The 12,947-nt window shown below is 43.1% G+C and overlaps 1 protein-coding gene across 2 annotated transcripts in view; it reads right to left on the bottom strand.

Annotated features, from left to right (window-relative positions):
* Positions 1-12,502, bottom strand: part of FAM171B (family with sequence similarity 171 member B) — a 35,595-nt gene extending 23,093 nt beyond the window's left edge. For both annotated transcript variants that reach the window (XM_056349998.1, XM_056349999.1), the window contains exon 1: positions 12,196-12,502. In XM_056349998.1, coding sequence (XP_056205973.1) covers positions 12,196-12,355 — 160 coding nt within the window. In that variant the 5' untranslated portion in view covers positions 12,356-12,502. The remainder of the gene's footprint in view (positions 1-12,195) is intronic.
* Between the last annotated feature and the right edge of the window lie 445 nt (positions 12,503-12,947).

Here is a 12,947-nt window from a genome sequence, read left to right as displayed (position 1 = left end):
ATATTCAAAATCCACAGTTTGTTATAGAATACTGGTGGAAACGTACAGAAGGAAAACATCAAAATCCACATAATGTACTATTTAAAATATTATCTTAAATACCCACCAGTGCAACTGCAAGTACCTATTAGGTGATAAGTAAACATGCATTTCCCACTCATGAACTTTACAATCAAACCTTCATTATGTAAACAGAAAAAATATGTCATTATGCATCATCTTGACAAAATGAGACCATTTCTTGTAATTTCTAATGGCTTGTCAAACCTACCCTTTAACAGTCAATTGGACAGGGTAAGAATATTCCAGTAACCCTATAGCATGAATCAATTTTTTTTAACTCAGTGGGTTAGGTACCAGATTAGTTTCACGTTATTCTTAGTGGCAGCTAGTGAGTGGAATTAGCTGGAAAAAGAAAATAAAATCTGTGCAAGTTCAAACATTCCCTTAATTTGGCAGAGTAGAAAAAAACCCAAAAGGAAAACAAAGCAGTACTGTCTTCAAACATGACATTTAATGCCCTGAAGGTTTTAACCTTAAGACAAATATGCCTGCATAAACTCACAATGTTATAATATAACCTACAAACTAGTAATTCAAACGTCAGTGCACGTTACTCACTAGTCACAAAGGAAAGCTACTGTTGTATTCAGTGACATTATTCAATAACATGCTGGTCACTCTTCTTTCCTGAAAATACCTTTCTTCCCCCAAAGCTGCATAATTTCATACTACTTAAAGAAAACTATTTGCAATGTTACAGCACTGTTTATCTTCCCTTATAGGAAAAGACCCTCTAGTCCCTTGGAAGAAGGCCAGTGCGTAAAGACATATATGGAGAAAATAAAATTGCAAGTTTGCAGGCCAACATTTCCTAACTGTAGTCCTGTACATGCAGGACAGGAATTTTTTAATGCACTGGTTAGGAAATCCATACTGCAGCAACAAGAGCACCCAACAATCTACCATCTTTTCATACATGAATTTTTATTAAAGTTGAGTTTCATAAAATGAATGATCAAAAAGCATAGAACAACAATAAATGACAATTGATTTTTAGAAAAACGATTGCAGAAGAAAATGACTGCAGATTCCTACTAGTTCTAATTAAATAAAATTCCACAGATGCCGTAAAAAGAGTTTAAAAAAAAGAGAAGGATCTGTCAAATCAGATCATAGGATAAGGCAAAACAATTTAATCAAGATTACCCTCACAATAATGTAACTCTTCTGCACACATGGATGCCATTGAGGTACGTGTCAATAATGCATATATTAATGATTCGGCCACTGCCACCAAATCATTATTGCCTCTCTACCGCTCAGCACAGGATGAAGTGCTCCAGGACCCACAGCTGAAGGACAGCTGTTAGAGATGAACACGCTGCCCACCAACCGTGTCTCCAACACAACCACCACCACCACAGACACACAACTTCTCCCTTCACAGCAAGTGGCCAAATTCCTGTAGGGAATAATTGGAAAACAACTTAGCACCATGGAAACCTTTCTAAGATGATGGAAATATTTTTATTGGCACCAAGACTGAAAACGGAACAGTTTTCCTTCCCAGATTCTCAGATTCATTCAGCACCTCTGACATTGTGAGAACTGGACTGGGGGGATGCAAATGCACTTAAGTATTTCTAAGACAATCTGTTCCATGAAACACTGAAAAATCCAGGAGGCAGAATTGTAGAGGGACACGTTATCTATACTGCGCTTAGTAAAAAAACCCAAACCAACCCAAAAACAGACAAAAGGGGGAAAAGGAACCTGACAACTTATTAAGAGGCATTCAGCCATGACAGATTCTTTTGCCCAATGCTGCACCAAAACTACACAGCATCTCACTAATGTTTTGCTGGGTCTCCATTCCAGTCAATTTAATTACAGGATTTTCTCAACATCAGTGGTCCATAATCCAAAGAAAAATCTCTCCTTCAGCCCAGTGAGTTTTCTCCCTTGCTCTCACAAACAATGAAATAAGCTCCTGTGATAAATTATCACAAGGCATAATTCATGTTATTAACAACTTCTATTATTCCAAACACAGTCTACTTATGTTGGGTAAATCCAGCACATCAAACTACTAATTTCTCCTGTTCAGTCACTTAATGAAAGCCTTCAAATAAGAGGAACATTTTCCACAATGACCCAAAAAAACTTTATAACTTCATTAGTGTCTATAATAGCTGGAGAGGGCAAGCACCTCCTTATTTATTCCAGCGAAACAGCCTATATTTTCAAATATCTTGACATCATTGACCTTTTTTCTAGTTTAGCTCGCATTAGCACAGATAAATTATTAGCCAGATTTGCTACCTCATAGAAAATAACTTACATGAGAGTGTTCCATTCAGTTTCATTTGGGAGCCTTGCCTATATAAAGTCATTAATAATAAGTAATTTATAATAAATCTGGTGTCTTAACAAATTTCATAACCAAAAGTCCATGCTACACACTAGTATCTATTTCAATGGACTGAGCCAACTGTATATATCATATTTATAAAACAGCCCCAAGTCTGCAGCAAAGGATGTAATCCCACTTTCTCCTAGTTTACATGCATTAGAGGAAAACGGCCTACCCAAAATGAAATGCAAAAGTTTCAAGAGAAACAGCAGCAGCTGACACACCCCATAGCTGTGTACAAGTCCAAGTCAGTGACTTGAGGAGGGGACAAAACGCACCCTCAAAGTCTGTAGGTGCCAATGAGCTGAGGATGCAGTCAATATGCTCCAAGGGACTTAGACAGAGATATGGACCAACAGGAACCGGGTGAAATTCAACAGGGATAAATACAAAACGATGCATCTGACCCTTTCCACCAGTACCAACAAGAGATTGACTGGCAGGGCAGTAGCTCTGCTGAGAACGCCAGGGAGTCCTGGCCAGCAATAAGCTAAACATGTCAGGAGTGCACCCTGGAAACGATGAAGGCTAACAGCACATCACACTGCATCAACAGAAGCAAAGCAAACAGCAAGAGAAGTAATTAATACCTGCCACTTAGCACTCGCTACACTGCATCTGGAAACCACATTCAGTTTTGGACCCACACAAAGAAATAAGCCTTGTTTAACCTTGCAAAAAAAAGGCTTTGGGGGACCCGAACAAGCCTTCCAAAACCCATGAGTTTACCCAGAAGGCAGATGCATAGCAGGATAACAAACAGCAACAGTCACAAATGGGTAGGAAAGGATCTGACTGGACACAAGGAAAATTTTTTTCTCTCTGAGGACAATCATTGGAATAGGTTGTCCAGAGAGGTTCTCCATTCTTGGAGGCTTTCATGGCCTGACAGCAAAGAACTCCCACAGCCGAATTCAGTATCAACCCTGCTTTAAGCAGGTCAGACTAGAGACTCCTCCAGCCTACATACCATCATGGTTCCAGATCTTCATAGTTACTTTCAAATCACAGAAAACACTGAAAGAAAAAAAAAAACCAAGAACAAACATCATCTTCACTTGATGGTGGCTTATTTCAGCTGCTAATTTTAATACACTTAGCAAATCTGACTGGATGTTTTAGTAGGAGTACAGCATCCCATGATAATTTGGTGCTCACAACCTGATGCAAATCTTATGCTTTATTAAGGAAATGGGGTGAAAAGATGTACTTTAACTTGCTTGGCCTTACTCAATAACACTAGACATACTTTTTCTTGCATGGCCTAACTTAAGAACACCTGCAGTGCATAAAACCAGAAATACTGATTGTAAAAGTAAAATCAGGGTAATTAAAGGGTTGCTCGGACCTGCAAATAAAACAACCTACAGCATGAAACCTGAAAGCTACAGGCACGCTCCAGTGGAAAAGCTCAGTTGTTGAATACAGGTAAAAGATTCATAAGAAGTCAAGAAATAAAAGTCGTATCTCAACCAGAAGAACACATTTCAGAAGAGGCAGATGAACTACTATTGACCGTCTACAAACTAAAAAAAAAACCAAACAAACAACCACCTGAATTCAGCTCTTTCCTGCAAGAAAAACTGCATCATAATGGGTCAGTGCTCCAATTTATCTGACTATAACTACACCATGTTTAGTAAAAGTGCTCAAGCAAATACTCAGTTGTACAGGCTAAAGCGCTCATTAATCGAACGACACTCCACAGACCTTAGAGTGCTTTTGGGGTGCAGTGGTCATGTCAATAATGCATTTCAACAGCAGCCTGTCAGGGACATGATGAAGCAGTTGTGAATTCTCTGTATTTTGCAGCTTCATGACCTCTTAATGCACATGATTCCATATGAGCCTCGCACTCATACCTGTAACTGCTGCATCATATTCAACACAGAAAACCCACTCCCCAGCACAGCTATCCACCACCATTTGCAGGTTAACCTGCTATAGGTGTCGGTTGTACACCTAAGACCAAGACCAAAACAGACACATTTTTCAAAATAAGACAAGGAAAATCAGGTTGACTGCCAAGATTTTTTTTACCCTCTAACCCATCAACAGCCACAATTTATTTCCACGTAACCTCCATGAGAAGCCACCTCTTGCCTCTTCCACTGGTAGGACCGCACTGTCTCAGGTACCTGGCACCATCAGCAGTAAGTGCAGAATGCTGAAGTGAGAAAGGTCATGTGGGAAGTCCAGCAGGAAGATCTGACCCGGTGATCCATCTCCTTCAACTGTCTCATTTCCATATTGTAAAGGGTAACAACTCTGCCCTGAAGTCTGACTTACATCTTTCAACCAGAAGAGCCCCCACGATGAAGCATCATCACAACCTCAGGGAAGAGAGAGAAGGACAAGTAATTGAGGGGGAAAGAATAAGGATAGCATGGGAACCCAACAGGATTCATGTTTGCACTTGGTGAGCTTTAGGGGGCTTATACATGCACAGACAGGAAAGAACATCGTTCCTCAGCCCTGCCAATCCCAGCAGGTCACACAGGATGGCTTCTGGGAGCTACACCAGACAAGAACACACATCAGCAGGATTGAGCCATGCATGCACCTTCCCAGGTGCTCTTGCATAAAAGCTATGAGGCTCTGCAAGTGGAACTGAACAATGACGAGGACGATGGTTCACCTAGCACGGAGGTGTCGCCGAGGTAAGGTCAGCCTATGTCCTGCATCAAAACTGCTCCATCAAGTAAAAGAAAAGACAGGTCACTGTCATGGCAGGCTCCCTTCTGAAGGGAACAGAAGAGCCAATATGCCGGCTGGACCCACTTCTTTGGGAAGTCTGCTGCCTCCCTGGGGCCTGGGTTAAAGATGGAAGAGAAAGCTGGAAAGTTATGGCAGCTAGTCCAACTGAGATGGGAGGAGATTGTTTTCACATCATCTACAGACAGCTGACAACTGCTTGTGAAATTCATAGCGTACAAGACAAGTTTTTTTTGACAGAACTGCTGGTGCCACACATTAGTCTAGTGTTCTGCCCGAGAAGCTATGCTTAAGGTAACTGGTGCTTTTGGTGTGTCCTCCACACACACTGGATTATGCCTGTTGATGTTTATCTCCTAGTCACAAGAACCTGCTCATAATACGGTATATGTGTGCCTTCTCATACGGAAGGTCTGAGCATCATCCCTTCCTGATCTATGTCCCTCCGAAAATGACAAGGCAATACATTCTAACCTTAAGGTCCCCAGCACAGGCTGTTTCAGCAAATGCACTTTCATACTGCCAACTGTAAAGCTGGGCACTCTCACATCCTCCCCTCCAGCATGTGTTGGCATCAAAATTGCTCTCAAGCCTCATATACTCCTTACAACATGTAGTGATAGAAACACAAAGCAAGAAATGCAATAGTTGCCTTGCAGCTTGCTGAATACAGTTTCTTGTAGAGATGTGCAGCAGATGACAGTTTAGGAGAACATGAGGTGTACTGGAACACCTCTAGCAAGTTGCGATTAGGTAGGAGGAGCTAGATGTGGTAGTTCTACCCTACTGAACACATAAGCATTATTCAAGAGTACACTGACCCCTACGGTGCAATGGAAATTCCTGATCACGGGATCTGGGTGCTCCTACTGCACACCAGATTGCTAGATCTATGAATTAGGAATTAAACGGAATACCAGGAATAATACAGAGGACTCAACTGCTCTGTCACATTGTGCTTTAAATCCCCATTCATTAAAGAAGAATATAGTCTATAAAAAAAAATGCAACTTTCAAGACAACAAAGCAACCTGCACTATATTTATAAGTTTGATATGACAAAAATAAAGTTTATTTTGATTAAGCTTTCTTCTCAGATCTTTGTCTGTCTTCAAAGACTTCATCTACTGAGCTAGTTCACAGAGAAAGCAAGCTATAGATCCCCAGTGACCCAGATAGCAGTTGCGTTCCAAATCCCGAAAATGCCTTTTTCGCAGCCTGACAGCAATTCTGTGAATGTTTTTACATATCAATTGGCCTTTGATGCTGTGTCCTCTGCCAACAGATTGACAAGAAATAGTGAAACTTTAATAAAATAAATAAGCACCGCAAAACCTACCACCTTGCAATAGGTAGCTTCCTGATGTTATTGATTACCCTCGCTTCCTGCCACTTTCTCACCGCATAACTCTGGGCCCCATTTCTGTGAATACTAAAACACATTTCTGCCCTTGTCTCTCTCAGTTCTTTATAATGAAAGCTACTATCAGCACAAGTTTCTTGAAAACAAGTTTTCTGAAGTACAGAGTGTGATGCTGTATAATACATTACAAGCTTTAATAAAAGCAAGCTTTCAACTCAGGAGAGCTGCCTACGTCTTCAGAACTCCTCAGTACCTTTTTGTTTATACTGATTCTCATCCTGAAAAATAAAAAAGTACCTGTTTTTTCATTTGTGCTCTACTGTGGAAAACCCCAAACCCTTCTTTTTCTTGTATAAGCAACTGATTGACCTAAATCATGGAACACATGGACACATGAATGAAATTATCTGTTAATATATCTTTTTCATTATTTATTTCTGTCTCAAACTGCTGACGCTTTATCACCTCTCCAGTGTCCTAATGCCCTTCCTGATATTTTGTTGCACTACTAAGCCTTAGATCAGCACAGAAAGCTAAGCCACTTAAGAACATCAGCTCAAATAAATCAGGACAAGTCTAAGTCTTACATTCTTCCTTTACTTTCTCACCTAGCTGAGAAACTATTATTGCAAATCCCAGAGGCTGAGAATGCTGAGAAAAGTGAACAGCAAGCCAAAGGACATTTTCTAAGTGTATTTCCATAGGTGAAGTTGCTTGCATTAAGCCATTTTGCTGGGGTGTGCATGTAATACTTTTGGAGTTCTACTTCATAATGAAAATTATTTTTCATGCAATCAGAAGTCAGCTTTCCAAAGTTTCATTAAGGTTTTCCATATAAGAAACACATAGATTCCCAACAAATGTTTACATCTGATATACCTAAAACAAATCAAAAGTCTTATTGTAAAGACTGCAAACCATCTCCTCCACGTCCAAATAGAAAACAGTTACTACAATTTAACCCGTAAGCTTTGACAACTTAACAATAAACCTTTTCCCGACACCAAGTATATTCCATTAGCCACTAGAGAAGAAGGCTGTGCTGTTGATTGTGTATCTATTAACCACAGTGCTGATCAGAAGTCCCTAGTTAGACAGCCCTGACTTCTGGAGCAGAAACTGCATCCTACATAATCCCTCAGTGAAAATTACTGTATTTCCTTCTTTATAGGAATGCTACAGAATCTCCTATATAGCTTTTATCTCCTCACTCATTTTCTTGGGGTCTGTATCTGACTGCGACAGCAGCTCCAGAACAGAACTGAATTTTTTGCTGCCATACTCATCCCCTATCCAGTGACTACAGAGACAGTAAACCATACAGGTTGTTCCACAAAGGGACAATCAAGCTAGTCACACAGCACTGGATACTTCATTTTTTAAAAAAGTGCATCATTATATATTATCACTCAGATTCCAACCCAGATTAACAGAACAAGATATCAAAACCAAATGTTCCTCTAAATATCCAAGTACCACCTACACACCAATATGCAAGTTAGTAGGAAAAACATTTCACAACCAGAATCACTGAAAACAAAGATTACCAAATCAGTAAATCACACTTACAATGTGTCAAAGAAATATTTCTGTTGCGCTATCTCAAATAAAAAGGAACCACGAGAAAGTTATGTCCTCCTTGAATGATCAAGAAGACAACATACATAAGAGTTTTTAGAAAAATCTTAACTAGAAATCTCTTGTCTGGAATACTGGTTTGAATTAGATAGCAACTCATCATCACATGCAAGCAGTCACTATTGACAAATGGGCACAGGATCAAATTCACAGGCAGCATCCAAATAGCGTATTTGTTTCCAACAGGTACAAAAGTAATCTCTTATATTCTTCTGGGTTTGCCAGCAATCACGTATTTATCTGATCAGTCTCAACAATTAACTGCAGAAATGTGTACAGCTATTCCAATTCTCTCCTCTCCTTTATTCAGGACCACCATTAGCTGCCACCACTTTTTAATTTCACCCTATAAAAATCAAGCTAATCTTCCCATTGTATGCAAAGTCACCTGCGTTAAAAAAAAATAATAAAAAAACTAATAAAAAAATTTCTTCTTCTCTGAATTCTGGGATAGAAAGCAAATTGGGAATGGTCTATAACAAACCCATGTCAAGTCTTCTTGCTTATACTGGGATTACAAAAGGTATAGAGTACCCACAGCATAGAACATGTAGTTATAGGGCAGAAACTTGAAGGAATAACACCTATTTTAAAGCATAGTTCGAGTCTAACTTAAGGTCTCGAACATGGAAAAAAAACTTCCAACACTTCCAACATTAAGATGGCATATGTCATCCTATGTGCTGTCTATACATAATGTGACAGCTTCCGTTTACACAACTGCTGTTTTTTCCAGAAGAATCTTGTACATTCAGCACACATCAGATCTGCCATGGAACTGATGCAGTTAAGTAACCCTTATTCAATTAGTGGTCTCTGCTCTGTTTATTGCGCTGTATCTGCATTATGAAGAGAATAACAATGTACCACATCCAAAATATCCCAACCACAGTGAATATTAAAGAACACAACTCACATCTCCTGTAAAGAATGCATCTCAATAAAGATAAACAAAAGGGAACAAAGAAAACCAAAACAGATTTGCCTGGATCAAAGCCAGGACTATAATTTACTGAATTCTGTGCTCAAGCCCACTGACTTCAACACTGACTATTTGAAGCTCCCAGCAACTTCTCTTCAATTGCTTCTGCACACCAGAGTCCAGATTTCTGAACTGCCACATAGAAAATGGAAAAAATGAATAACAAGGAACCAAGACAGGTTCTCCACTTCAGGGCAAAAAAAAACTGAGGAGAGAGAGATGGATCTCTCTGGTTAGGGTGGTGATGGCTGAATTTTGGAATAGCTACATCCCTTAGATAACACAAGTCAGAGTAACTCCTTGAACAGAGTTCCTCTTGTGCATGTCTTCTCTGCCTTGCTTTAGAATTTACTTATTTCTTTTGGCAGCAGTGAATTTGTTGTTGTTTTTAAGGGAGGAGAAAGAGGAGATTAGCAAGAAAACCTATTCAGTCATGATGTGCAACTACCTTCTCACTGCTGCATTTACATGTCAGCAGTAGAGTCCGCACTCAAAACTTTTGTACACAGCTGTGCTGACTTTAGCATCTCTTCTAGACAGCACAATTATTACACTGGCAGAAGCCTGTGTTAATCCAGGAGGGAACTGATCTGTAGAACTGAATAATTAGCTTCGACAGAACAGGGACATCGATACAGGAACATCAACTGAGAAAAGGTTGTGAACTTCAGCCTTAGCACAGCACCTTCCCTATTCTAGGAGGATAAGGCTCATTTGCTCCAGCAACACCGGGGTCACAAGCACGCAGCATAAATCCAAATTCAGCCAGGCTCCTCCTTACTTCCAGAAGCCGCTGCCTGCCTGGGAGTTCCCAGCACAGGACCTGCAGCTGCTGCAGGAGTGGCCTCTTCAGAGCGTTCCCCTTAGGGATTACTCTGCTGCCAGTCTTCTGCTGCAAAAGCAACAGCCGTTTATCCTCCCTACCTTTTGGCTGTAAACCATCAAAAGATAATTTCATGGAATAAGACATTAGTATCCGATAAATACATAACTGGAGTCAGGCTCTTCCTTTTTAAAATTTCAAAAACATCAACATAGCAAAAATTACTTACATGCTTTACTGAAAGGAAATGCCACACAAAACTCCAAAGGTTATTAGCAGCTTCTTCATAATAATGAAAGTTATGAAGACCAGCTAATCACTGCTACGAAAAAGATTCATCACTATTGCCTTTTTTCGATTTTTTATGAAAGAAAAAATTAATCAAGATCATTTAGAAAGCCAGCCAACCAGTAAAATAAAGCTTTAACTGTATTTAAACATAACATAAACGAATGCTGAGGATCAGCTCAAAAAATACATTTTTAACATTCATAAACTGGGATTGATTGTGAAAGCTGCATACTACAAGGCACTTTCAGGACTCTCATACCTCAAAACCTATGAAGCAAAATAAACAAATAAAAGAAAGCAACAGCAACTAGGCACGTGGGTCTGCAACAGCAACAACAGCAAACCAAGAGCATCAAATTGTTTGGTACCAACAAAGACTTCAGCCAGGGCTGAAGGCAACGAAGTAACAGAGCTTCTTGAAAAGAAATCAATAGCTGAAACCAAAGAAGATCACTGAATTACAAAAACTGTGTCGTCCCCCCCCCTTTTTTTTTTGCCACTCAATTTTTAATGAGAAAAACATTCACTGCACAAGTCAGAAATGCTGCCAATGCCGTCTAAATGGGGTTTGCTGGTGATTAATGGTATATTCCTCTAAAAGCACAGTAAGAAACAAAATAATGAAAAAGCATCAGCTGAAAATGAAAACCAGGAACCAAGCTGTTTATCAAATACCCTTCTTTAAGGCCCTATATTTTAAACGTTTTGGGGAAAAAAAACCCAAAAAACAAAGCTACACAAGAAGGAAACCAAAAAGCAAGTCAAGCAAGGCATTTTAAAGAGCCTATCAGGAAGATTTAAATGTGTTCATAGTCTACCAAACCTAGTTTCTTGTTCTACATCTTTAAGAAGTTACAAGTAAAGACCATAACTCAAGATCTTTGCTTATATTTCTTAATTAACATACATACTTTGGCAGCTTTGCAAATTGGCTTCAATTCAGCAAAATATTAAGCATATGACTAAAACGAAGAACATTTTATACCTTCTTGAAGTCAACTGGAAATAGAAACATGCATACATGTTAAAAATGAAACATATGCTCCAGTGATATGCCCAAACAGAGCCTTGGTGCTAGAAGGTCTTAAATAATTCATGTTTGAAACCATTTTGAAATTCTTTGGTGAAAGGCAATACGTCAAGAAGAACACTGTTTTTATCCCAATTGAGCCTGAGCCTTCAGAACAGACACATTATTTTTTACACCGGGTGACAGAACAAACACCTCATCACCTGCCCCAGTTCTGCAAGGGGGTAACCTCACAAATCTGACCGTAGCACCACGGCCTAATACTGACATAAGCACATGATTTCCATACTCTCAGCTGTTGGATAAACGACGTGTTTCCTCATTCTGCAGAGGAGACGCAACAACCAACGAGCTCACCAGCCCCATCACCCATTTTTGACAGGCTCGAGACGCTTACACACGTTATCAGCTGGGGTTTTATTTATTTTTATATTGATGCAAATGTACATCCAAATAAATAATTGAACATTACATATATTTTTATACGTATATTGCACCTCTCGCCCTGGTGACTCCTGCCAGCGGGCAGGAACGCACCGGGCCCTTCCCCGAGCCCGTCCGCCGGGCCCCGGGAGCGCCCCCCGCCCGGCCCACCGGCAGATCCCGGGACATTAAAGATGGATCCCGCTCGCCCCGCAGCAGCCGCCGCGGCTCCGCTACCTGCCTCATGCAAAGCACAGCGGTGGACCCCCCCGTCCGTCCCTCGCACGGCAGCGCAACCCCCCCGGTTTCACAGCCCAGCGGCGGCAACGCGGCCCCGGCCTCCAGCGGCGCGGCCCCCAGCAGCCCGGAGGGGGGGCGGCGGAGGGGGGCGCCGAGCCCCCACCCCGGAGGAGCGGGACGCGCCGGGTAGCGGGGGTCCCGACGGAATGCCCGCAGGGAAGGCGGGAAGCGGCTATGTACCCGGCGGCAGGAGAAACGGGGCGGGGATCGGTACCTGAGGCCGCCGCGGCGGCGGGGGCGCCCCCCGGCAGCGCCGCCCGCTGCTGCTGCGGGAGGGTGGCGGCGGCTGCGGCGGCGGGAGGCGGCCGCCCCATCAGCAACGCGGCCGCCAGCCCCAGGAGCAGGGAGGAGAGGCGCCCGCAGGTCCCCGGCATGTCGAGCAGCCCGAGGGCAGCGGAGGCATATTGCGGGCGAGGGCGCGGGCGGGGGGCCGGGACCAGCGGCTCCGGCGGCGGCGGCGGGACTGCGGCGGCGAGCGGCCGCCCCCACGCACGGCAGCTGCCGGCCGGGCAGCCGTGAGCCCGCCCCGCCCCTCGGACGTGCAGGGGGCGGGGCCTGAGCGCGGGGCGGGGCCGCGGGGCGGGCCGGGGGCGGTGGGCGCGGGCTGGGGGGGTCCTGTTCCGCAGCGGGGGGCGGCCGCCCCGGCGGGAAGCCCCGCTGCCTGCGGGCCCTGCGGAGCGCGGGGCGGGCTAACGGCTTTCCGAAGGCGCCTCGCCGTTAACGCCTGGCGGTAACGGCCGAGGGCAGGGAGAGCCGGGCCGAGAGGGGAGGGCGCGGGGCCGGCCGGCGCTGCGGTCTGTAGCCGGGTGGGCGCGGACATCAAACCCGCCGCGCTCGCTGGCTTTCAGCCCCCTCCGAACCGGCGGCGTTGAAGTCGGCTGCGGCCACGCTTGTTGCTGAGAGCGCCAAGGCGTATTTGCAACCCCGGAGCATCCCGTCGCGTTAGAGGGCAGACGCCTCGGACTG

The sequence above is a fragment of the Falco biarmicus genome, chromosome 8, assembly GCF_023638135.1.
Source record: "Falco biarmicus isolate bFalBia1 chromosome 8, bFalBia1.pri, whole genome shotgun sequence".
Taxonomy (NCBI): domain Eukaryota; kingdom Metazoa; phylum Chordata; class Aves; order Falconiformes; family Falconidae; genus Falco; species Falco biarmicus.
Note: the sequence above shows the minus strand (reverse complement) of the source record. Positions and strands in the feature narration are given on the sequence as shown.